Below are 27,651 nucleotides of genomic sequence, written 5' to 3'. Positions count from 1 at the left end.
AAAATAGTCGCGCGCGCCTTATCGCCGTTCGCGCACGCCTTATCAGCGCTCGCGCGCGCCTTATTTCTTATCAGGTGGTTTTTGCACTTGTTTCAATAGTAAAACCGCAAATGAAGTGTCAGAACCACCTCATACATGATACACACGTAGCGCTCCCCGCATGCGTTTCACGGTGAAAATAGCGGTTGTATAAGCTGCCGCGACAACGGCAGAGTACGAAGTGTAAAGTGACGTCACTAGCCCCGCTAACAACGCGAAGCACGTAGCGCTCCCCTCATGCGTTTCCTATTAAAAATTGCGGTTGCATAAGCTGCCGTGGCAACGACAGCCGTACGAAGTCTTTCATATATAAAAAAAAGCTTTGGTAGAGTGCATTTACTTTTCTTTTGTCAATCATTTGATATGAACCTTTTGCAGTTTCCAAACGTGAACTGCCGCTTGCGCCCCAAGCGACTACCGGTGCTCAATCGGCCCGAAACAAAGTCCTGTTTGAAATATGTACGCCTTCAATGAAAAGGATCAAGAGCTGTCAAGGGCAATTTCAACGTGCTTTGAAAACGAGCACAGGACAGAGATGGGTGCTTGGTGCATCCCGCTTCTTCCGGATTTACTAATTGGAACAATTACCGAAAGTTTCCAGGTTACTGAAAAAAACACTAGTCTTAACTGAGTTAATAAATACTGCGCGTAGTATTGGAGTACATATTTCATAGTACGTTTTGATTATGGCTGATGGTAGTACTTGCTGTCCAGTTGACAGCTGCGGCTTCATTTTTTTTTAATAGAGTGCAGAATAGCGTCTTCATCAGTCATGATCGACTTCAGCGTATTTCAAAGCTGCGTGCGGGGACGAACATTGCAGGAGGAATTTGCGTTATCGCTGTAGACGAATTTGAAATGATCGGCAAAAATATCAGACTATTTTTTTAAACAACAATTATCTAGAGTAGCACCCTTTGGTCTGTTCAATTTCCCGGGACGTGAACCCACGTACTGTCAAAATTACTTAGGATTACCAATTAAGTCCACCTCAAACGTTACCCAATGTGTCTAAAAAATCCTGATATAAAATTTGCTTTCATTTTTCTTTTTTTGAAGCGTTTCATTTGAATTTTCCAGTTTAGGCGGCCGCGTTTCTTAAACTTTCGATGCAGAAAAGATTTTTTTCTTTAATGCCGTCCTTAAATGTGGAGAGAAGCATTAAGGAAATTTAGGCCTACGATTTGTCTTCAGGGCAATGTAGGCGTCCATACAACCTGAATTATTTTAGTAAATTAGGCGACCTCATCGTCAACATCGTGCCACCATGAAATTAGTTCCAGTGAACTTTCGAAAAATGCTCATACAGACCAGCATAGTCCCCCTTCAGCAAAGTTGTATACCTTGAACATAATTAAAATCATGAAGGTTGGTGCTGTTTAAGCTAGACAAAAAAAAGGTAGAGTTACTTCTAGTGCGGGACGTTACTTATCTATAGGTCAAACTGATACTTTACACTGAGTATCAGTTTCCATTATCCTTGTTTGGGAGGCACAAACCGAGAACGTTATTTTTATGATAATAGATCGAATTTCGTTGTGTTAAACCATAAAAAGTTGGAAATACAGTAAGAAGACTTCATTGAATAAAACGGTATCAAACTTAACTGACCAACCCCGAATTTTAGCTGGATCTATTGAAAATGACCTGTACAAAGTAGAAATCAAAGTGGCGAAATTGATCAGATCAAAAATACACTGGTCAAACTAGAAAAATAAGTTTTCAAACTGTCGGCTTAATTGTCGAAACTTAAAGCTGAACAGGTCAAAGTGGTAGCTGAACTGGCTTCACTGTTCCAAAATATTAAAGCTGGTAGCTGTGCTGGTTATAATCGGCATTTGAAATTTTCTAAGTCATAACTAAAACGATCAAGCATTCAATCAAGCAGTGTTTATTGCAGAGTTCAGAAAGAACCACAATACATCACGTGGCATGTTTCAATAATAATAAGTATAATAATAATAATAATAATAAATCAGTCAATCAATCAATCAATTATATTGGGCGTCCAGGAACAACCGTTTGGTCTTGGTGCTGGCACACCGGAGATTCAAGCACTTAAAAAACAAGGATCAAACTCACATTACAAGGTAAAACATGAAAATTATAACTTGACAAAGATACACAGAGATCAGAACTACCGGCACATAAAACTAGCAGGTATATATTTATAATAGGAAGTCCATACGTTCGTGCGCCGTGAAGATGAATGTATGTGGTCTGGATTGTACATCACGCAGAGAAAAGAAATACGGAATTATAAACTGACTATGTTTCTTGCCAACATTAGTGGTAATGTAGCCCTCCTACCATTTGTAATCATTATCGGGCCGTTCAAAAGGGTAGTGATATGTCACCTTCATGAGCCGCAAGAGTAAAACAACGTATCTACAAAGTCACAAGAAATAATAAAAATTTGTGCGCGATTCACTATAATATCTGAGTCCGCTTCAGCTCTGCCATAATTGAAAAAGATTTTTGATTGTGTGATCGAAAATTTTTCGGCCGGAGTCAGGTATGTCCAGTTTATCAGCGTAACCGTTGTAACAATTCAATAACCTGGGAATTGGGCACAACTTGCTAAATTCTCTAGTTGTATAAAAATGTGAAATGAGTCTCGTAGGTACTCTTGGAATCATGATATCCACTTTAGATAAGCGACTTGGAAGTCAATTAGGTTGTTCGGGCCTAATTGACTTAATAATAATAATATTAATAATAAGAAGAAGAATCAATCAGTGTTTATTAGTAGAGCCCAGCGCGGACAACGCGGAAAACCCTTGCTGGCGCCAATCCCACCGCTCGAGAACATCGAATTCAGTATTCTTGATCTACTTCTAGGCGAAGAAGCAACTTGCAAGTTTCTTCTACTTTCTTGTGGCTTGTACATTTTGGGTTTTCTTTGTCCAAAGAACCCTTCCCACTCTTTCCCTGCTAAACAAGAAGACGCTTTCCCGAGACGACTGATGCTCATGCATTGTTTACTGTGTCTAGAGACAGCATTTTTGAAGAGATAGAACGTTCTAAAGTGAAATTTGGTGAGTATCAGATCCTCCAGATTCTTCGTGACGTAAAGAAAAAAGTTCTCCCCGATTGACAGCTTTTATCTAAAAAAGCAGTTTTATCCCGCAATGCATTCAATGATACACTTCATAGTACCACTCCCACTGTGCGGTCGCGCACGTTTATGGGCCGCCTCGGCACAAATGTAGATTCGGACTCGCGCATATCCGTATCCGTTCCGTAACCCTGATATCCGTATCCGATTCGCAATCCGACAATTATGATTCGTTTTATCTGTCAGTTTACTGCGTATATCCGCGGATGATGCGCGGGTAATTCGCGTATATGCAGAGCTCTCTTTATTAGTGTCCAGGAACAACGAATTGGTCTTCGTGCTGGCAGTTCAATAAAACGCGCAAACACACACGCTTGAGCGCGCACTCACACAAACGCGCGCGTACTCACGTATGCACACGCGCACACGGCACGCACACACAAGCATAGACGCAATCGCGCGCACATACGCACAAGCGCATACATGCACGCGGACACATTCAAACGCGCGCACATATGCACACGCATGCATGAACACACACGCACAAAAGCAGGCAAATACGACGAAAGAAACCTAGACTCGAGTAGTTTCGGTTTTACAGAGAAAAAATCCAAAGAATCCCAAATTTTAAATAAAAAGTTTGATGAACTTTTTTTCTAGATTATCCATTTAGCGACATTAGTATTCTTATTATAATAGTGGTTTGCAATAAAACTAGTTTCTCAATTGCTTTTAAAATTGCTCCACTATCAATCGGATTCATCCGATGAAAATGCGTTAGCATTGGTTCTTCCTCACGGCCTTCTCAGTAATTTCCATTCGTTTAGGACCCCTTGCCCCTCATTCATCCCCGCTTTCATGTCATTCGTTACCCCTTTGCTTTAGTTTATGACACCGTTGGAATTGTTTATGACCCGTTTTTAATCTCTTTTCAGCCCCTTTTTCACCCGTGAAAACGACAACAGTTATCGCCGTAGCTTCAACTGAGCTGGAGCGCATTCAAAAGCAGCACGGCGCCTGCTTGCCTCTGGCTCCGCGCCAGTTGGGCGACGCTCGTATTGGTCCGAAGCGCTGACGTCAGCACTCTCTCCTTCACGCCACTGTGGTGAGAAATGGAATCTAGGATACCTCCTCAATACCCCACTCTCCTTGCCACGTCATGCATGGCACTGACAAACGGGCAGACGGACTGACACTGGCGGGTTTTCGTGAAAGCATGCGTTATAATGCTGACGCATTAAAAAAAAAAACTTCCTGTGTTATCAAGTTATTGTCTTGCATTCCTTGGCACTCGAGACTTAGAGACTGGGTCTAAAATGTATTCCGCGCTAAAAATGTTCGATCTACAAATTGTCTTTTACGAAACAACTTTCTACAGCTTTAGGAAGAAAAAATGAACCGAAAATCGCTGCTCCCGCAACGCTGATTTTTGAAGAAATGCCTCAAAATTTCATGCAGAGGTTATCTATAACAAAGCATAGTGAGTGCTGCCTGTCAGTACTTTTACACAGTGTGAACATTCCTGAAACCCCTCTTCTCTCTGGTGTAAGATGAGTTTACATAGTATGCGTATAAATGGCGCGCGCGCGATGTGCGTAAAACGACGAAGCCATGTCGTTGAGCGAATTTATTCACCGCGAACGTACGTTTCATCCTGCCGCGCATAGACTGTGCACATAACACGCCTGTGCAACGTGAAGTACGTCACATATGCCGCCGTTTGAATGTTATGTACGTGGCGACTGAAGATCAAATATATTGTGGCGCCGCTGCCCGACGTGGTTTCGTTAGTGCCTGTGCACAGCGCCAGTCCGTACTGAAACCGCATGTGCTCTAGCAGCCCCTGGTTGTGACTTCCCTAACGAGAACGCTCAAGTTCCAAACCACGATGAGCGGCATTGTATGGTGTCTATGCCAGCTGGACTGACACAAATGCGTTTTGCAAACTAACGGAACAGCAGCCCGTGAGCGTCCACAGGTATCCAAAACCGGTGGCTGGAGCTTCCGAGGGCGTCCAAAGCGCGCACCCGCATCCCACCCGCCATCTGTTGGCAACTGCAGAAGGTGTTTCCTAGCCAGTTTTTACAGCCAGTGAGAGAGTGGCACCATCCTGTGGCGACGTTAAGAATTTTGGATAGTCCACACCGTCCAAGGTCACTGCATGTACTACGGCACGAATGTTAACGCATTAAAAATCACCCCTCATTAACGCAGCGGAAGCTACGGTCTCGCCCTTTCTCCTATCATGCCGGACCAAATGACATCAGTGCAAGCGATATCACATTGTAGAAAATCACATCTTGTGGTGGTTTTGTTATGCGCTCCTTGGACGCAACGTTTTTGCTAGGCGGCGAAGTTGACCTATATGCGGAGTTGACGTTAAACAAATATGTTAGTAGATTACCCAAATCTGCATTCGGAAATGGCTGAACTTTAAATAGGAAAGCACGAGTAGGCACAAAGAAGCCCTGTCTTACCACTCTCGTGGTTGTCTTTTTTTACTCTTTCCCCGATACTAAGAAGCGCATTCAGAAAGGCTAGCAAGCATAGGAGTATTCTTTGGGGGGGCACCTTGAAAGAGCTCGTCCTGCTCCTAGATCAGGGAGTTTGAAGGAACCGAGGGTATGCGATGGGCCCTCCGCAACTGCCAATGGGCTACCGCAGAAGACTCGCACATGCCCAATTCGTGTACCGGAAGATCCATCGTCACCTTTTGGATGCGCAAAAACGGTTCGCTCAAACTCTCGAATGGTACCTGCCTTGCCGTTACAATCTTCGAAGAACGGGTGGGGCCCACCCTCCGCGGCGTACCCGAGAGTGCAAGACTAGCGAAAGAAACTGACTTACTTGCCGAAACCAAGTCAAACAGAAAAAAAACAGCTGCTGCCTTCTTCTGGTGAGTACTCCTAGTTTCCTTCCACTTGTTATTTTGTTTGCGTTAAGATCCAACATCTTTGGTCCTGGTTCCTGGTTTGTTTCCTAGTCTGGTTTCTGTAGCTGAACGATTCATCTTTGCAATCACTCAACATTGCGTTGGGGGTGCGTTCATGACTAATGCGGTAAAAAAAAATAATTCCCACGGCAAATGTTTTAAGCATTCAAATTGTATTTTAAATTATCAGTACAAGTAACTCAGAAATTTAATTAGGATGGAGTAACATTTACCGTCGGTCAAAAGCATATGCAGGATATTAAATTGCAACCACAAGTATTTGAAATACAGTATCTTGAGTAGAGTGTTTGAGACAGGGACGAGTCTATCCAAGAGTAAATAAGAATATGTGCAAAGATAGCATCTGCACAGAAACACATGCAAACCAGTATGTAGAACCTTGGTAGTCTACGAAATAGAAACGACAAGTGGGCGAGCCTAGAAAGGGCAAACAGGTATGGGCAATAATAAATGAGCGCGAGAGCACGAACATTCCCTAAAGCGGTCTCCTTCGGATACTTGGCCGTCCACTGCGTACGTGTATCTGCGATCCTGTGCTAGATAAAACACAGAGCATGGGCAGGTGTAAAACCAAAACAGAGGGGAACGTTTTGAGGCATTTAAAATCAGCGTAAAGGGAGCTCACGGGTACCTCATGGCGTAGTGAATTAATTTATCAAAGAAGGAATTCAGATTAATTTCGAGTGGGGTATAATCAAGTGCGTATTTATAAATTTGTGTTTTCCAAATACACTTAAGTTGTCACTGCCGTTCCGCGCGTTCATTCCTACTTCTTTGTTCTTGTGTTATTACCCTTTTACAGCGAAGTGCTGTATATGAGTCACAGGTCGGAGTTTTGGAATTTCTTCGTGTCGTCGTCCTCAAGGCAAAGAAACCTACAGCGATTAAAGCGAAAAGTGCATATCACGCATAGAACATACAGCGCAACATTAGTTTGAATAACGAACAAACACAAAACAAGTATCTGAACCACATAATTGATGATAAGGCGCTCCTGATAACAATGTGAAGCACGTAGCACACACCGCATACGTTTCACGGTAAAGATTACTGTTGCGCAAGCTGCCGTGGCGACAGCAGCTTGCGACGTGAGGAAGTGACGTCACTAGGTTTTCATATATAAACGGTTTCGGTACAGTACATTTCCCTTCATTTCATCAATCATATAATATCGACCGTTTTGCTGTTTACAAACAACTGCCTCCTGCGTCCCGCGCAACTTCCGGTCGCTCCGTTTTTCCTAGCCTGTCGAGCTTGTTTATGTCACCAGTGCTAGAAAGCATAAATGCTACACGTACATCTAAGTTGGAGATTCAACCAGGGTCCTCGGCTGGACAATTTAACGCCTTGGATGAGGCAAGTTGCTTTACAAGAATATTCGAACATTTTTAACAGATCTCGCTCTTCTTCGTTCTTTTGGCGTTCACCTGGAGAATTGGTGGTTAAACGTTTCATCGACATTTTACGAAGCGGTGTTCGGGTTGGCTTTGTTCAATCTTTTTCTGAACCGGACTGGGACGTCCAAGGACGTGAGCACCGCCTGGAGGCGTTTCCATGAAAAGGGTAAGCAATCGTTGCAGGTGATACCACAACGTCGCTGGCCAACCGCCTTCACAGCGAAGATTGGTGCCCCGGCGTTTGACGTAACTCTGTTCATTATGACCTTAGCCCATTTGCAGTATCCACGGGAATTATAAAAAGGCACTCGGTGATTCCGTGAGGATTAACTCAAGTCGTCAGTTAAAAGAAATTAGTAGACAATGCACTAATTTATATATCTTGGGCTGACATGCGGTGCTTGAAGTAAGGTGTGCCTTTTTGTCTGGAACATTTTTTTGTTTGGTCTGAGTTGGGAAAGCTAACTTTTTGCCGACTGATTATTTGTGGTTCCGACATTTTGGACATGCTTAATTTTAAAGACATTTCAACGGAACTGTCAGTCGCTTTATGCACATCGACTCAAATGTTTAAACAAGTTGTGCCCTAGAGGAGCAGCCCATGCGTGATTAGATGTGGACTAAAAGTGCCGTATCCCCCTCAACTAAGCATTGGAATGTTATGTTGTTTGCATTGGTTTGAGTCCCTATGTTCTTCTCTGTCTTAAAATCGGTGATCCTTTATCTCTCTATCAATGCCTAACTCCTTTAATATCCTCATAAAAATGTACACGACTGAATCCTCCCCAAAAACCTCGTGCGAATGACTGTTCATACTGAGTGAATGTCGCGGAATCAGTGCTAAAGCCGTCACACGATGCGACTCTCTTCGCAATGTTTAGTTACAACGTCCCTCAGGCTGCAAAATAAGCTTGGCAATTCTACCGTGTCCAGGTTGACAGAATGCAAATAAATCTTACAAGTCTTTATGAATTCACACATAGATAGTGCTTACTCCAGCGCCGTCGATCATATTTCGGCAGTGACAATTCAGGTTCTTGAACGGATTAGGTAGACCGGAAACATGTGAAAACTGAACTTGATTCGTTTCCTGCCACTTTTGGTGCGGCCCCAATCTTTACAACCCTGGAGAAATTAAATGAGGCTGCAAGTTTATATTCGTTTCTACCACAACAGCATAGCAATGCCTGGCCTGCCTGGCGTGCCTGGACACACACTAGACGAGAAGTGTACCCAAAGCGCTAGCACTGTGACTCGACAGAAGAGAGTCGATAGAAATAACAAAATACATGCAGGCGAGCTTCAACATTTTCAATACCCGACACCTAGGGAAATGAAACGGTGGACGATACATACAGAGGTGCCGAACCGAGCTTTGATGCTTGTTTCCCCTTCTTTCATAAGGACAACCAACGGCCTACCTTCTCACCCATGAAGACAGTCATCATTGCGACAACCACACACGATGTACACACTCAACAACAGCCCTTGCCCATTCACAACGTTGAAAGGCACAGAACCAGCCTACTGAGGCAACTCAGCCTAACACCGAGCTAAAGATGCAGATAGCTGAATATAGCTGAGTTGGTGCTGAAGCTAACTTCTCCACCAACTCAGCTAAGAAGATAGAATAAGCTGAAGATAGCTGAGTTGGTGAAGAGAGACCATAAAGGAACCTTCGGTTTGAATTTTATTAAGATATTGCTTGCGGGGCGGGGGGGGGGGGGGGGGGGGGGAGGGGGGGGGGGAGGGGGGGGGGGGGGGGAGGGCATTAAGAACACTAGCACACGAGATTATAGCGGTAAAATAAATTAAGTTATTCGTGAACTTTTTGAAAATAAGGCTGCAGTATACCTTCTTCTCTCCATCGTGAACCTTGTAGGATTTCCCTTGATGCTACCCACTTCAGAAAATGATACATTGCACTGCTTCAACAACACCTAATTTATTGATTGTTGCCGGCGTGCGCCGCGACCCCAAAAGCCTCGTGCATGCTTCTGCGCCGGCCTTTTATCAACAGGGGAGAGCCACTCGCATTGCCGATACGTTTCGGCATCTCGAAATAGAAACGTGAGAGACAATTCAACATGCGAGCAACCTAATCGAACACTATGGATTACCAGGTTTCCCACAAACTTCCTCTCTTCTTACCTTAATTCAGCCCCAGTGCTGAATTAAGGTAAGCTGAATCCACCTCATAAATTAGACACACCATGCTGGATAATTCTAAAACAATTAATACGTCTGCAATTCGTACGAGCTCTTGCTTGCTGTTGAGACGAGTAAGAAAGCAGACTCGGAGTTTTGTTGTGTGCGTCTGGTTTAGTTAACTCTGAAAAAAGACATTGTATTCCTTTTCTGATTTTAACTTTCGGGATTTTATGGTGTGACTATTGAGTAAAAGCTAGTCGCCCGCGCTCCCATTGCCCGGGGGCGCAGAAGTCCAGCACACGGGAGAAAGGGGGGGGGGGGGGGGGGGGGGCAGACCGGGTTATCCAGGGTTTGGCGCTGAGTGGGACCTCTTCTGGGCCCGGGAGCTTGCCAGGCACAGGACGGCTTGAGAGCTGCTTCAGGCGGCGGCGGTGGCCTTGTACTGGAGCTCGGCCAGGAGCGACTCGTGGATGCCGTGAGCATCGGTTTGTAGTACAAACGGACGGTTGAGGTCTGGGAGCTTTCAAGATGCTGTTTCGGCAATAGCTCTGGACAGATGGAGGAAAAGGAAAGCATTTTGCTCTGGCGCTCCCGTCCAACGCCACTTGACGCCTCTGCGCAGCAGTTCGTTTAGAAAGCGCGTCATCTCCGCAGTGTGGGGGATGAACTCGCGGAAAAACTTAACCATGCCCAGAAATTGCGGCAAACTTTGCATCATGTAGGGGAGAAACTTCGGTTATGGCCTTCAGCTTGTCCCTGTTAGGGCGAAGTACTCCACCCTCGATTACAAAACCATGCAAGTTATCTTAGATGTTGCCAGCTGCCTTTGTCCTAAATGAACTGCCAAACCTGCATTCCGCATGCGCTCGAGAATAGTTCGGAGGTGCTCTAGATGCTCTTCAAACGAGCGCGAGAGGACCACTACATCATTCATATGTGCCATGGTGTAATTGTGCCGTGCGTCTCCATTAGGCAAGACCAGATTTTCCTGGACGTCAGCGATCGCAATGCAAATAGCTTCAAGCACTTACTAAATTGATCCATGACAACCAACAAGCGCTGGTTGTCACGCGGACTGCCTGGGAAAGGACCCATGACGTCGACAGTAAGGCATTCCCATGGGAATCTACTCACAACTGGTTGCATGAGACAAGGGGGTTGACCTCCACGAGGTTTGGCTTTCTAACAAACCGGGCATGAGCGAGCGTACCTCACACGTCCTGATGAATGCCTGGCCAAGTAGTACTACGGCCACTACTCTGACGAGCCAGTGCAGTGTCAAGCAGTACCGAATGAACGACGTGCGAAGTCGGCAAGGTATCACGGCTCGAAATGGAGTATCGGTAAAGCCGCTCTGTTCGTCGTGAATCTGAGGTAAATATCATTAGAGCAGGTCTTCTTCGGCCAGCAAATACCAGTCGAAACCCCTGTCAGCGTCTTTGTTGTCACGTCGGTCAGATGCAGATAACCACTAAGAGACCCTGCGACAAAGTTCGTCGTTCTGCTGCGCTGCGTCTCGGCTGTTCAAAGTCCTCCTGCGAGAGCCAGCACCTCTCGCAACAACGACATTGGCATCCTCGTGCACATGCTCATCGCCGAATGGAGCGCGCGACAAAGCGTCTGTGACTCTGTTTAGTGAGCCTGGCTTGTGCACAAGGGTGTAGTCACATGTTTGAAGCGTAAGTGCCCAGCGTGCTAATCTTCATGACCGATTTGCCAGCCGCTGAAGCCAGGCAAAGGCGGCGTTATGGGACTGAATCACATCCGACTGGATCATAAAGCGCGATCCGTAAAAATATGAATTGAATTTGTGCAGGGTAAATGTGATGGCTAGGCACTCCAGCTCGCAAGCGTTGTAATTCCGTTCAGCTGATGTGAACGTATGGCTAGCAAACGCTACGGGTCGTAAGACACCATCTAAATCCTGCAGCAACAGGTAACCTAAACCGTAGCCGCTCGCATCAAGAAAACAGCATTCACGTGCTGCAGAGGCTTGTTTGAGTTTGTACGCATGCCTTTTGGCTTGAGTAAAGGCCCGTTCACACTTGCGACAGTCGCTGGAGCGACCAGCGACTAGCCACTGGTTTTTGGCCGCGGAGCGACCAAAACAGGTCGCTAGCGACCGTTTTCGGGCAGTCGCTCCCTGATCGATTTTCAAGTCGCAAGAACGAGTCGCTGGACGTCGGAGCCAATCACAGTCTCGTCGGAAGTGATGCGTGCGTTTGTTTACATATGGCACTGCTTCCCCCGGGAAATAGCGACGCGCGCACGGCTGCGGTAACTGGCATAGAATTCTCAGCGGAAGCTCTTTTTAATGCTGCCAAAGACTATCCGCTTCTATTACAATAAGTGGCACACCGACAAAGCTACAGGCCTGGAACGAGATCGGCGACATTTTTGGCAGGTACGTACTATCGGAAACAACATGAGTGTGAACGCGGCTCCGCTTGTCACCGCGGAGGCACGTTCAGGCTCATATTGTTTCCGATTGTACAATATCACGGTTGAGGGAGCGCACATATAGCCGTTGTTTTACGTTCCGAAGCACAATTAGGTTTGTTTGTTTTTTTCCTGCCGGTGCCTTTTGATCAGAAAAACGGTTCAGCCGGCTCGGGAAGGTGTTGATTATTGCCCGTGAAGTTGGCAGCGGGCTTTGCGACTCGTTGATCGCTCAATCAGGTGTGAACACTGGTGGTCGCCAGTCGCTTGTCGCTAGTCGCCCCAGCGACTGTCCCAAGTCGCAAGTATGAACGGGGCCTTAGTCTCGTGCCACATTCTAATGTCTAATGGACATCGTACTTGGAGAGGCGCCTTCTTTGCCCCTTGTGCCGGGTCCCAAGAATTCATCGGGCCACCCACCGGGCGGGACGTTTCCATCGCGCCCGAGAATCCGCCGCCAAGGCCAGAGAAGTCATCCTCCATCTCGCGGCGATTGACCTCAAGAACCTGGAAAGAGTACTGCAGGTTGTGAGGTGCCTCCGCCCGGCCCTTCACGCCCCCATCCCCCAAAAGACATCGCACTGAACATGCACAAAAAGGAGGACATTTGAAAACGAACACTGGCATCGCGTCAAAAGCGAGGGAGGGGAGACTGTGGTCGCTCGGTGCGCGAGCCATGGGGCACAGTGCGAGGTTCGGGCCCGGGAGCCCGGCATTCGGTGGCCGGCATCCGAAGCATGAAGGAGTGTTTTTGGCGTCTTCCTCAATGGCCCTTCCGGGTGATCCGTACGCACCAAACCCTACATTTTGGGCTCACGTTGGGCGCCAAATAATGTAGAGTTCGGTGCGTACAGCTCAGCAGCCAGAAGGACCAATGAGGCAGATGGAAAACATACTCCGAGGACACCTAAGCACTTCTTATGATTTGTGAATGTGAAAGAATTCTTGGGGCCGAGAGAAGTAGAAGCGGCCGCAGCGCCGGCAGGGGCTTTGCGCCGCGCAGACCGCCCTGGCTCGCTGGTGACTGCTGCGTCGCTGGGTGAGGCAGCGGCGGGAGTGCGAAGCTCGGCGCGGCGCGTGCTGAAATCACTTGTCCTCTCATCATCATCATCGCCGTAGCTGCGGGTAACGGTTGACGACGTTAGACCTCAAAACGTAACGTTAGGCCTAACGATAGGCCAGCGCACTTTAATTTTCGGAAGCACCGAATCCGGCCGCCAGAGCCCGGGCCTTGCTCGCGCGCCGTGCCCCATGGCTCGTGTCCCCAAGGATCAGAATGTACAGTCGGGGACAAAAGTCTCCAGGACACGCGAGCTGCGACTGAAAAGCATTGCTCTGCCATCTTCCGGCGGGTCGCCTGGTTTCGAGATCACAGAAAAGCGCATGCGCGTCCTACTGTGCCTGCCAACGTGTGCGCTTTCCCGCTCTTCTGCGGCGCGGCGCCTAACTCGGAATCGGGAGCATGGTACCGCCTCGGAGATAGCGCTTACCGGCATGGCACCTATAAAGCAAGAAGTCACGGCAGCTCAACTGAGCGATACGCTGAACTGGTTATAAAGCAAGGTGCGCTGACACGGCGAAATGCGGCCCAATGCCCCAGGCGGTATCTCGAGTTTCGGAATGTGTAGCAGACGCTCGTCAGCCGCCAGCGCTATCTCCCAGGCGGTACCACGTGCCCGATTCCTAGTTAGGTGCTGTGCCGCAGAAGAGCGGGAAACACACATGTTTGCAGGCAGAGTAGGACGCGCATGCGCTTTGCGTGATCTCGAAACCAGGCGACCCGCCGGCAGATGGCAGAGCAATGCGTTTCAGCCGCAGCTCGCACGTCCTGGGGACTTTTGTCCCCGACTGTACAATGGCTACTGAAGCCTTTGACGCCATGCATGTCTGAGCTTGCTTTTTTTGGACTTGGTTTGCACCCATCACACTATTGCCTTGAACTGAGTTTCCGCCTTTTTTTATTTTCACACGTAACCTTAATTCTACGTGCTATGTACTACGCAACAGAGAAGCTGGATAAAGTGTGGAGTCCCATTTTGTGTTCTGACATTGATATAGTGCGAGTGACTGCCTCCGCTGTTACCCGCCGTTTTTAGTGCGGTTATTTAGTTCACTGCTTTCTGCTGATGCGCACAATACTATTCCCAATTGGGCAAACGGTGACCCCAATAGATGTGATAATAGACGATGTGAAAATGGAGACGAAAGTTATTGAAACCAAAAACCAAAAAGTGCGAGGCACTAGGCTGAATTTGAAACTCGAGGAAGACAGAATATTTAAATATGGTTGTCAAGTTACGAGTGTTATCAGCAATATAAATAAATACCTTCAAATTTTTCAGAATTATTTATATATAATTATAACTTATTTTTTTTTAGTACTGATATGGGGCGATTGGTGGCCGAGTGGGCTAGGACACACTAGAGTCACTAAATAAAGCTACGCTTTCAGAGTACCGAAACTCCCAAACACGCGTCTGAAGCGCGTCAGGCGCCGCCATCTTGGGTCCACGCGCAGATGGAGGAGTGACTGTAGCTGAGCCAAGCCGAGCTGCAGCCATCACCTACACCAGCTGCCGTAGCCACAGCTCTGGCAGCGAATCAACGTCGCGTTGTTCGTATCTCGACGTAAGAAGGAAAACGTGCATGCTGAGCGACGAAATTCAGCGTGCGCTCGCAGTAGACAGTCAAAAGCAGCAGGGGGCGGATCGCTGGACCCAAGATGGTGGCGTTGAAAAAACGCGATGATGATGATAGCGACTCACGTGACTGCCGCTGTTCATTGATACCGCAGCGAACCAGAACTTTTTTGAATAAAGCGGCTGTATTGTCGGCCAATTGCCAAAGAAAAGGAATGCGGTACTCTGAAAGCGAAGCTTATTTAGTGACTCTAGCGCACAGCAGCTCGGAGCACGGGGGGCGAGAGCTCGCGCTGCAGAACCCAGGGATCCTGGGTTCAATCCCTATACTTGCCCGATTCTATCTCAATCAGCATGGTACCGGCGTGCGGCCGTCTATCAGTACTGAGTGGTGCATGTTAAAGACCCCAGGCTAGTGGCTGTACGGCACTGGCTAAATTGCTCATCAACAGCTGGGAGACAAGTCGCCCGTTGAGGCAGACTAACTTCAGGCTGCATGAACTTACACATTAGCACACACAAGAGTAGTGACATGAGCACATGAAAACAAGTATCCTCATTAAATTTTAGTGTGAAGTAAACAAAAAGTGAAATGTCTGATTACTGTGAGTTTCTTTAAAGTGCCTCGGGCTTCTACACTGTAAGAAAAAATTAACACCCCCCCCCCCCCCCTCTAGTCAGCGTGCGTTTTGACGGCCGTAACTACCCTACAGACTTACTTAACTACCGACTGGGTTCGAAACATTGAGTGTTACCACCCTGTTGGAAGGTGACAAGCATGGGGTAGTCACGTTTTATAAACTCTTGAATTGAACATTCAAGTGCATGCAGTCGTGCAATAGTAAAAGTCACTTCAAATATCGCAAAAAGTACTTGAAATATGTTTTCTTTGTGAGTTAGTTATCATTTATTCAAATTTGAACCGGTCGATACAGACGTGTGGCTCAGTTCGCCTAAACTGGCAGAAAACAAACATTGCCAAAGAGTACAGGTAACCTTTGTAGGCACCTACTAAAACCCGAGGCAGATAAAAAGTACCGCGGTTGTCTTTTTTGGTTCCGTCGCGGGTTTTACCATGTACAGCAGTAAACAGCTGGCACCTGGCGTCGTGCTCGAGGAATTTAACCAAACCTCCAGAAAAGCATAGGAAGCTACGAATAGGCGTGAGTTGACTTGAATGTTCGCCGGACGAGATACTCTTGTCTTTTAATGTGCTGTTCAGTAAAGAGCGTGCTCTCAATAAAGGTGTGATCGGTCAGTTCTGCGTGCAGAACAGTTGCTAGTGGCCTCCTCGGTTCCGTCGAACTTGCGCGCCTGTCGTATCCCAATTTTTTTGGCTTTCAAGTGCAGTGAAGTATGAAGCATTGCACACCACGACTGAGGCCAGACAGGACGAACGTACACAGATATCTGGGATCATGTCCGTGTATTTCACTATTTCTCTATCTCGGGATACATGATTCGCCTTCACTGGCTCATTTGGCACATTTCATCGAGCATACTCGATAAAAAAATGCTTTAAAACAAAAATTCTTCAAACAAGTGTGTGTTATCAAAGGTGGAGTACTTTGAAGGGGACTAGGATTTCAGGCCTTCCGGCGCGTGCGTTCCTTTTACCTATATAAAAGATTCCAAGTAAATTTCCAAATATAAGGCGTTGGAAAACATACAAGTGGTATTTGTTTTAGATTTCTTTTTTTTAGAAAAAGTACTGCTGGAGACGCCAGCAGGTGCAGCGCAGAGAACTATGTTCTTGGCGTTCTTTGATGCTTAAGGCCGGTTCAGACACTTGCGTTTGAATGCGTTTGAAAGCGTTGCGTCGAGAACCGAAAGCGAGTCACCGTCGCGTCTGTGCTTCGTATCAAGCGTGGAATCCAATTCGAGGAATCATCTTGGCACCCGATATAAGTAGCAGGGATGTCCTGGTTTCTCACTGCCTCAACACAGTCAGACGCAGTCAAACGCAACTGTCTGGACCAGGCTTTAGATAATTTAGCATGCGTATTTGGCGTTCGCTGCAGGTGATAGAACGCATATTTGAAAGACACGCGCTTGAGCAGAAACAATTGTAGCGAAAAGACGAAAACTGAAACCACGCTTCGGGGAGGACCGGCGGACGGGCTTCGCTAGAATCACCTGCGCGTGCTCCGTGTATACCTAACGTGTACTCAACCACCACTAAAGTCATTCGGATATGTAAACAGAGAAAAGAAAATGCATCAGCGTGTTCAGAAAGTTGTGATTGCAGAAATTGGTTTCGATAATTAATACAATTAATTAAACATGCTTCTGTATACTTGAAGTGTATGCTAGCGCGAAAACGAAACTGATCAAAACGTGACGTCTAGCGACTATTCAAATTTATTTATAACCTGCAGTTCACTTATGCAATGAATCACATTAGAGATACGAGCGGTTTCCTAAGGGCAGTAGAGGAAAATAATATATACAGGTAAATCTTGCACAGTCTTTAAGTATTTATGCCAAATATGACAGGTGGTCACCATCCTAATCGGTCACAGAAAATACAGCAGTATATAAGCTGGTGGTGTCGACTTGTCGTGTGTATAAGAATGTAGAGTGTCAGTATCTCATGTTGTACCTCGCGCTGCTTCTGAACGCGTTCCTGTATAAAATCCTGTGGTGTCTGTATATCGCGTATGTGTGAAGTGTGGTGTCGAATTTGTTCATATGCGCATGTCTGGCGAGGCGCTCAGAGAGAAAACTGTTGGTCTCTTTTTTTTTAACTTGAGCGCTGTCCGTTAGGTGGCGCGTGTCGCCGCCCAATTCAAGGAGTCGCGCGTTTATGTGTCTACTTATTCGAGTGAAAAACATGGAGGCGTTCCATGGCTCCACGGAGCAGCTACAAAGGGTTCGGTTCTCGGCCTCTCGTCCCAGTGGGATCAATCCCATAGCCAGTTGAATGGGTGTTCCGTGTGCTGAATAGCGCCAAGTGCGTGCACAGACGCGGTGAGGATTATCAGGGACTTGAAAGTGGATAACGAATGCTAACAAGTGAGCAGGAGCGTTGAACGATCGGAACCGACGCTTCGCCTCGCCGCTGTCAACCGAAAACTCAGGATCACTTGCCGCAAGCACAGCAAGCAGATGCTCTGTTCAATAAAGACATCATTCCATTTGTCGCTATAAGATTCCTTCGTTTAATGTTTTCTGGCCACGAAGTAAATGCAGCCGGCCGCGCGAACGCAGTCGCGGACAAACCTCCTCGAATCCCCCCCCCCCCCCCCCCCCCCCCCCCCTCCCTCAGATCGTCGCCCCTACTCTTAATAGGTGCGGTGCCGGTGCTTCGAGGCGCGTTTTGGAGTATTTTAGTGCGCATGGAAGGCAGCGAACGGGCGTACGCACTTGAGAATCGTATTTTAGCAAAAAGCAGTCCTGCTCGCTAGGCCTTACTCGTATTGCTCCACTGTCGCTTGCCAGCCGCCATGTTGCTTCTGAGGGTGCTCACTATGACTACCTGTTGGTTGCGTGCCGTGTGACTACCAATGGGGTCGTTAGTATAACTAAAGGGGGGTAGCGATATCTGTGACGGCGTCTGACTACCCCAAATGTAGTACCTTACGGCTACCCTTTTGCTGAGAGTGTAGTACGTGTGCGAAAATAGGAGCCGCAACACCTTGTTGGTGTTGGGGCTCCTGTCATCTGTCTGGAAAATGTGCCAAGCGAGTTTGGTTGCTGAATGGTGTTAATGATTTTTTGTAAGAATAGGGTTGTCCTAGCAAGTGCCGCAACACTAAATCATCCCATGCGTTTTCCAAAGTGTGTTCATGTAACTCAATGGGACGCCCCTTAAAGCCTGTGTTCATGCCTTGCCAGTAAAATGTGTTTCAGTTTCTCAACAAAAACAATATAGCCAGTAACAGAAGTGTATCGAATAAAATCAGTATGGCAATAAAGCATTGTGGCCAGTAAAAGCATTATGGCCAATAAAAGCTGTATGGCAAGTAAAATCAGTATATCCAGTGACAATAATCCAGTATGATAACGTCCCAGTATGCCAGACTTTTTTTTCAATAAGGGAGCAATAAAAGTAATAAAGGACCCTGAAAAGAAAACAAATGTTTTCTTTTAAACCGTGTAATTGGGACAAGCGTGTCAAAAAATTATTTTTACGCGAAAAAAAAAATTGAGCAAGATTGATTGCGCGAGACTCGATTTAGTTGGCAGTCACCTCCTTTCCACTTGTTTCCTTTCTCGGCATTTCGGGCGCGTGGAGGAGAGGTGGATCGGCTTCGCCTTCGCGTTGAGGTGGAAAGACCGAATCTCGTTGCGCGAATGACCATTCCGTAACGTCGTGGACTTTGCGGGCAGAAATTCAAATAAATCGCTCGCCGGCGATATTACTCTAAATTTTTTTTTTTCGCGTAATATGTATTTCCGGACACCCGTGTCTCAACCAGATTGTTTAAAAGAAACATTTAGTTTTATTTTCAGGGGTCCTATAATGATAATAATAATCATTTACTGCTACTGAAGTTTTTTACTTTGTAGAGACCGGCCCGTCGCAGCCTTAGTGGTGTGTGGAATTTTGCCCTACAACGTAAGACGCAACAAAGCAGATTACACTATAATTTGAGAACCACAGGACGTGAAATTTAGAAAAATAAATAATGCGATGTTTTGTTGTTGTTTTTTTGTTTCGCGTTGATATGTATGCTATATAAAATCACACGGAATGCGCGGCATAACGTACAATACTGTGTACTTAAGGACTAGAGAGAACTACATTGGAAAAAAATGACCGCATCTCCACGTGGTGAATGATGTTGATTGGGACGAAGCTTTGGTGGTGCTGATGATACTGATTTTATTGTTCATAGGTAGTCCTGATGGTGCTGATTTTTTTTTTGTTGTTGCTCATAGGTAGTGCTGACTTCCGGGTTGCGTTTCGACTTCATTATTACTGCTTTATGGTCGGTGAAATGCAGAGCTAGTGGTTCTTCTAGCGGATCACCTTGGGTCCGCTAGAAGCCGTGGGAACGCATGTCCACCGCTTAAGTCAACGGTCCATGCCAGAAAGAGAATGTGTGATATGGAACGTGGTTATATACGCATTTGAGCATTTGACCGCAGCGCCCTCTCGTCTATAAACGTTGAACCAATGCATGCAGAGTTTAACGCGATTATATACGCATTTGACCGTAGCGCCCTCTCCTGTATAGACGTTGAGCGGTTACATGCAACGTTTCATCCATGAGAGAAACCCCAGCTCTTGAGTTCCTACCACATCTCAGAGCCCCCTACTCGTCTCGCAGTCGTGGCCGAGTGGTTAAGGCGATGGACTAGAAATCCATTGGGGTCTTCCTGCGCAGGTTCGAATCCTGTCGACAGCGCAAACATGTTTTCTTTTTATGTGAGCACGGACGCCGGCCGGACGGACGGGCGGACAAGGCTAGACCCTAAATTGCTTCGCGTCTAAAAAGAAAAAAAAAAAAATAAATTAAGGCAGCCGTCCTAGTGCTCTTCTTAACTTACTCCTGGGTATGAGCTCGAACACAGTCGGGGCAATTCACTAAAAATATCACGTACAAAGATAAAAAGAGTATGTTTTCTGTATTTACTGTACTCAGCGAGTGTCTGAAAACGGGCAGATGATGTCAAAGAACGCAGCAAAGTTCTTGCAACCTTATTAAGATTACTATAATAATATCTGAGGACAACGCTTCTTTGAACAGAACAGGTGGACGAACAGAAGGCATCAAATATATTCATGTAGTCGGGAAATACGACACCACAAACAACACTTTTAAGTTTGGCTTCTAAAACACTAATTCGCAAAAATTGTTCTTCCCTATCTGAGCATGCTCTATCCAAGAGAATCTATCAACAACTTTCTGGCCAAAAAAGGCAGGTCTACCTCATGGTTGAACATTAGACAACACTTTGTATTTTCTTAGTAACTTGCGCAAGGTAGGTACTCCATTTTAAGTCGCTATCAAATAATATACACAAATATTTTGTACAATTGATATATTGGTTCACAAGCGGAACAACGCTGCATGCATGTCGGGTCGTGTAGGTACAGAGGAATACTTGGAGGCGTAGTATTAGCGGGCTCCCAAAACACATGCGTTTAGTTTTTTTCCTGCATCGATACTGATAAGGTTCTCTGCAAACCAACCCATAACTTGCCTAACATCCGATTGCAACTGCTGTACTGCCATAGTCGAATTCCAATTATTAGAAACCAAAACAGTATTGCCAGCATATTGGTACACGACCAAATTTCCAATTGAGCGTGAAATGTCATTAACAAATGTGTTAAATAGAAATGGTGGCAGCACGCAGCACTGCGGCATGCCCGATTTTAAGATGACTTGAGGGCTCCGAAAACCAGAGCACGACACCATTTGGATCCGTTGGTCAAGCAGTTCTCCAACGTCCCGAAAGAACGGCCACGGAAACCAGCTTCAAAAACATTTTTGTTTATATAAGTACTTTATCACTAATTGTTTTTAACGCCTTAGCCACATCAGTAAAGAGTATGCATGCCAAGTGATTTATCTTGAAAGAAGTATGCAGGAGGTCTGAAAATACCTCCGAGAACGATTGCGTGCCCCTCTCAGACACGAAGCCGTGTTGGGGGTAGGATAGAATATTGAACCATGCCAGGAATCTAGGCTCATTGGTTTGTGGAGATATTTTTCCAAACACCAGTGCGAGTACGGGAAGTCGAGATAATGGTCTATAAATTTTAATTCGATTTTTTGTGCCACCTTTATTGGGGGGCCGTGCAAATCCCGCCTTGAACGTCTCTGAAATTATACCTGTTGTCAGAAAAACCATTTAGCATATAACAAATCACCTGGCTAAGGACACTAACGTTCTGCTGAAGATCACTTACACGTATGTTACTAACACCAGCTGATTTTCTGGGATTGAACCTAAGTCAAACAAGTTGTTAAATCAAGCTCAGTCATAAGCAGTGGATGTGCGGAGCCTCTGTTTGAACAGTCTAAGTTTATTTAGAATATCAATGATATTCCTAGTAATGCCAAACTCTCCGGTAAAATGCATATTGCATTTATTTATCAGCTGTCATATCTTGGAGGCAAAGCAGCCACGAAACACATTCAGTTTTTTTTTTCTATATTAAAGCGACAGCTTAAATATAGCAATCACCATGTGTTTGATATATTAAAGCGACAGCTTTAAGGAGCTCGTGTTGCGGAAAAGCTGGCGTTGGCAGGACGGGAAAATCCTGATTGGTCGATAGGGTCATCACCACACAGCCACATGACCTCATGCAGGAATTTCGAACAACCGAAATGCCCCCGTGAAACGTGACGTCACGCGTGGAACGAAACTTATTCAAACATGACATGTAATTCGAAATAAAAGTCGCCGGATGTCTAAAAATGATTTCACTTTATAAAATAATTAATTTGACTCAGATAAAAAGAATCTAAAAACTTTAGCCGGAGGTGGGATTCGAACCCACGACCCTTAGGTTGCGAGCCAGACACGCCAGATACTTTTTTTTATATATTTAATGCATGGAGAAAAACAACCCAAACAAATCAAAACACACTAACTTGATGTTAATATTTCGTGTTAACTCGATTGGATTGCAATGCTTAGTTCTCACTCCTTATTACACGAAACGTTCAAGCTACTTACACGTAACGATATGCGAGTCGCGAAGTATAAGCATACACAGACGGCCATGAAGTACTAATAAAACTCGGGCCTCAAATAATAGTATTAGCATGGTCAGAAAGTCATTATACTACTCATTCGAAAACTATGAAGAGAGATGCTAACGTATGTTTCAAAGTGCGGTAGGCTTAGGCATGCATCAAAGAGACTGAACCATTCTGGTACCGATGTGCGTGCTTCGTATAAGCTCTTCGGCCACTTCTTCGATAAAGTTGTCGTACGTGGTGGTTCAGCATTCCTGTCTACCATGCGCTACTTCCACAGGCTGCAGGCCTAGAAGCATGATTAAATCATATGGAACAATTTCCTGTTTTAACAGGAAGAGATCATACACAATATTCCGGAAAATCAAGAGCTTTTTCAGTGTCCGTTGAAGAACACCCAAAACAGAAAGACTGCGTCGTTGCAGGAAATGAAGCGATGGTCTCAGGCTTGTTACATAGTCGACAGTGTGTCGACCTTGCAATGAAAAAATTCCCTTTCCTGAAGTCATCACTCGACAGGTAGTGTTGAGGTACGTAATTTAAAGAAAAAATGTGTTTGCACTGGAGATTCACACATCTCTTTATCGCGCTTCAAAACATCCTGTCCTGGACTGTCACTATAAATTGATCTACAAATTGGGAGAGGCAAGAAATATTCAACCAACGCAAAAGAAAAACATTTCCTTGAAGCACTAAATAAATATTTCAACGACAATCGAACTTTCAGAAAGAAAATTGCGTCGACAAGCTCCTTCGAAAAACAAGTAAGCACGTATTGATTTACGTCGTAGTTGTAACTATCATGAATGGCAAATAAGATACCAGTTTCGTCTGGACAAGTGAGAGTAGGAATGGGTGTGCCATACTCCTAAGGAAAAATAGCCTAGGGACCAGTTGGCGTACAAACAAACGAGCAAGGCCGAATCCTCCAGACTCATGAGGTAGGAATAAATTATCCAGTGTCATCCGTTCCCAGAAGGAACTACAAATGAAGGTGGCAAACAAACGATAGAATACTTAAATTCGTGGGCAGGCACAGTGTAGTACTTGCAGGACGTACATAAGTATTTAGGAGAGAAAAATATTGCAGACTGCGGCCCTGGAGTTGTTGCAACTGACTTCCAGAATGACACACTACTTCTAGTTTGATCGAGAGGTACACCGAGATATTTGATTGCTGGTTGATTCCATTGTACTCCTGAAAATTCGGATGGCGTTGTTCCCCACATGCCCCAACCAAAATCCATTCGACTATCGTTGTTAACTCATCCGCCTGTCAACGCACAAAAGTTATGCGTTACCCGCAGTGCTTCTTCACGCTTTCCTTGACAGAGCAAAAAAAAAAAAAAAGCGACAAAGAATAGTGAATGATTCGATCAAAGGCTTTTGAAAGATTAACTTGTACCAATGCAACTTGATCATTGGCATCCGTCGCACGCTTCAGAACGGACCTGGTGACGTGTACGTTTGTTTGAATTGTCCTTTCTCTGATTCCACACGTCTGGTGTTCTGTAATTAGAAAATGAGTTACCATGTGAAGTATTTCTGTGAGTATTTTTGCAAAGATATTGTAGTCTACATTAAACAATGATATTGGCCTGTAGCTCCCAGTCTTTTTCAGCACTTCTTCATCTGTACTTTTAGGTATTAAAACCGTATGACTTTAATAAAAAGTGGGTGGAAGTAATTTTTTCTTGGTATCCTACGTGGAAGACATCAAGCAGCACTGGAGCTAATAAGTTAATAAATTTCTTATAGAATTCTACACTGAGTCCGTCGGGACCAGAAGTCTTTTTCATGAGAGGTGATTTCATGGCATATCGAACTTTCTCAGCGGTTAAATCTCGTCTATCAAAATCTTTTCTTCTGAAAGGACTGGTAAGTTGGGCAGTAATTCTTTCCCACCTTTTCTGTCCCCATCTGGTATAACTTTGCCCAAAGATTCTCGTGGTGGTCTGGGAAGATGTTTAGCATCCCAGGAGTATCGAACAGAGTGGTTCCTTCCTTATCAGCTGCTAAAATTTGTTTCAATAGGGCAGATTTTCACTTGTCATGCAGCGATCGTAGTGTTAGGGGTTGCTTTAGCGTATACCGCTCTGTTCGTGAACGAAGAGCTGCTCCTCTAGACATGTCTGCATCCCATCGTTGTAACTGTGCTTTGGTTATGTAAAGTCCCAGGGCTCAAATATTCAAGTTCGTATAAGGTTGCCAGGATGTTAAATAATTTTCGTCGGTCATTCTTCCGTTCAAACAACTGGATATTCAAATAATCAATGGCCCAATTCTTGACGTTCTGTTTAAACATAACCTGCAAATACGGTAAGTGTGGGGAGGTGCAAAACATATGACAGCAGACAAAAACTGAGTTCCGTGGACGCCTTTTCAGAAATGAGAGTTACATTATGTTTCCACAAACTCCCTTCGGGGCGAAAGGATGACAGCTTTTTTTCCCCAATGCGAATTGATACCAAGCAGTGACTAGAGAAAAATGCTGGTTTTACATTATAGTCACTAATTTGAGCGAACAATTCACCACACACATAATTCTATCAAGGGGAGCTTGTGATGCGTTTTGATAGTGTGCGTGATGTAGATCTCCCATCTTTCGCCCATCTACATCCTACCGTCGTCCGATCGTGTATCACGTATATTGCGTGATGGACGTTGAAGACCCCGAGCTAACACTTGTACTGCACTTTTTATAATCTACAACGGGTAACAATGTCGCCTTACGAAACTCCTGCTCTCTAAAAGAAAAACTCACGACTAATTTTAATGCGCCGTTACATTGTAGTTTAATGTGTGTTCGCGTGTTCGCGTTCTTTTTTTGTCTACATCTTTGATTATGCGGCTTTCACTTATGATGAAACAGACTATAGTTGTCGGTCTTTTGGAAAAAATATGATAAAACTCAGAAAACAGCGCGAGAACGCAAACGATAAGAAAACAAGAAAAAACAACATAGGCGCACTTAATAAGAAGAAATGAAATCATAGAAATGATTATAATTGTGTTTTAAAAGGTTTGACTGCGCCAAAAGCTATAAGTGCTAGCTCCATGGTTTGAACGGTGCACTTGCATGTTCACTGGAAGAGTGGTTCAGGGCAGCATGCTCGCCCTTGTATTTTCCGCTTCGCTCGCACGATAAAACCAAATACTTTACTGGTCATGTATTTAGTGAAACAAAGCTTACCTTCTGCATATGTGCAATGCCCTCAGTTTTCGCGTGATTATACACTTGTTTATCATTATTGTTTTCGTTTCCCACTACGATTCAGCTGGTGCTCTTTTATGTGCTACATGCATTGAGGCCATGGTAACCGAAAAGCATTCTATCTCGCGGATTGTAAAAAAAAAATATATATATATATTCTATGCTACTTGTTACGTGTGCTGCAATCAATACAAAATATTCTAAACTTCACATGTGGCAGCTTGCGCGAGCAAACAATGTTGTTTTTCAAGAACAATTGCGATTGTATGAAATCACGTAAGAAAAACTCGTTGGCATGCAGTTAATACTCATAATCGGCGCCGAGACTGGGGAGTTTTAGTAGATCGTTTTTCAAGGCCCACTATGGCTACGGCCGCGCGCTTCAGACCATGCATCCAATTGGCAGCGCGAGCTCCCGCTAGGATAGCGTGGCTTGAAAACACGATCTACTAAAACTCCCTATTATTGGTAGCTGTCAGCAGGTGGAGTTTTTCTATCAATCCTGAGTTAGAATGTTTTCTTCTTTCTTTTGTAAACAATCAGGACACAACCTACACCGAATCGGAGGGTAATAACGTACTATGAACATTCGAAACACTACGACCTGAGCAGTATTGGGGAGGAAGACTGACCGTGACGCCCCAAGCGGTTAACTTTAGAGCTACACGGATGGGGACAATAAATACATTGACTCAGCGCTCGGCCGACATAACCGAACGCGGCGTCAGCGTTCGGCTGGAGTTCGTGTTCTCGGGTGAGGGGGAGGGGGGGGGGGGGCTCTTTTGTTACCACCCAGGCTTGCATGAACAATGCAGCATGCACGTTGCCAGCTCAGCACAAAAGCCTAAGTGGGTCAAGGTGGCATTCTCTGACGACTACTTTCGGGATAGATCCGGCACTTAACGTCACTTCGTCAATTGTTAGTATTTTTTTCATTACATTTTGCACCGCGCTCTATTATACACCTTTTCTACGTGGGCGCCGCTATCTTCAATTCTGGAACTTCCGGTATACGTGAAAACATCGCTTTCTTCTCGCCTCGACAGTAGAACGTGTTATCATTTTAACTGCAACCGTCCGTCGTTCATGTTATGACCCTTCTATAATTGTTTTACTTGTTTGGGGTTGTAATCTCTTGCTTTTTGTTCGGAACGCATACCGGATAGGGGGACAACATGGCTGGGTGCGAGGCTAAACGAAAAAAGGTGTATGGAAGATGGGATGGACATGCCCATAAGGCCTGTCAGCATGTTCACATACCTTGTTTTGAGTAAACACCAAAGTATGGGGAAACAAACGGGTCAGAGCGCCCCCTATAGTTCATCTCCTGTCCAATATTTGTACAAGCTTTAGCTTTAGATGCACCCTTAACTTTCGATACGCTCAACGGTAGTGTAAAATGTAGCGCGGTTTCAGTCTTAATCAGTGTACCATGTCCGTGCTTACACTATATTTTATACATCAAACTCTACCCGTTTGTATCTTGTTTCATTTTTGCACACCACTATTTGCGCGCCTAAATTATCATATGAAGACTGGTACATTGCTTAAAGGCCTTGTGCAAAAGCTATCCACAAACCCAGAATCTTTGCCTGGCCAGTCATTGCAATTATCACTGAACTCGTATTAAAATTAATTCTTAATTATTGCTGCGAGTTCATTTTTTGCTGCGAGTTCATTTTTATCGGTTCCCGGACATTTCATCGAACACCGTTTCGTCGAACGCCGTTTCATCGAAAAAATGGACGTTTCATCGAACGCCGTTTCATCGAATCGCTGACGGCCATTTCATCGAATGTCTTTTATATAAAAAAAGGGTGAAAGATGCTCCTTTATGCACGGATCGAGTGCATTTTCGTGCCCTTCACCCATTTCATCGTCAGTTTTTTTAATGTCCAAACTTGAAGCTGTTACAATTTATTTTGATGCAAGTAACCCATGAGGATATTTGTACCGATTTTCATGTTTGTTTCGTATATTGTGCTTATCTGTTCACCACCTCTGTATTACCCAATGGGCCTTGAGGGTATATTGTAACAAATAAATAAAAAGCCGCACTCCCGGTAAGAGCGCACTCCAACTCATGGAGGCCAGAAG

At 45.3% G+C, this 27,651-nt stretch overlaps 1 protein-coding gene across 3 annotated transcripts in view; it reads right to left on the bottom strand.

Annotated features, from left to right (window-relative positions):
- Positions 1-9,976: 9,976 nt before the first annotated feature.
- Positions 9,977-27,651, bottom strand: part of LOC8035166 (octopamine receptor beta-2R) — a 469,086-nt gene continuing 451,411 nt past the window's right edge. For 2 of the 3 annotated variants that reach the window (XR_006076860.1, XM_042287386.1), the window contains 2 exons: positions 12,398-12,544; positions 9,977-10,146 (listed from right to left, as the gene is read on the bottom strand). Coding sequence is in view for 2 of the 3 variants with exons in the window: in XM_042287386.1 (XP_042143320.1) it covers positions 12,537-12,544 (8 nt within the window). In the remaining variant the exon portion in view is untranslated. The remainder of the gene's footprint in view (positions 10,147-12,397; positions 12,545-27,651) is intronic. The other variant, XM_042287387.1, reaches the window with a different exon arrangement.

This window comes from Ixodes scapularis, unplaced genomic scaffold, assembly GCF_016920785.2.
Source record: "Ixodes scapularis isolate PalLabHiFi unplaced genomic scaffold, ASM1692078v2 PGA_scaffold9__187_contigs__length_104089568, whole genome shotgun sequence".
Taxonomy (NCBI): Eukaryota; Metazoa; Arthropoda; class Arachnida; order Ixodida; family Ixodidae; genus Ixodes; species Ixodes scapularis.
This window is presented reverse-complemented; position numbering and strand designations above follow the sequence as displayed.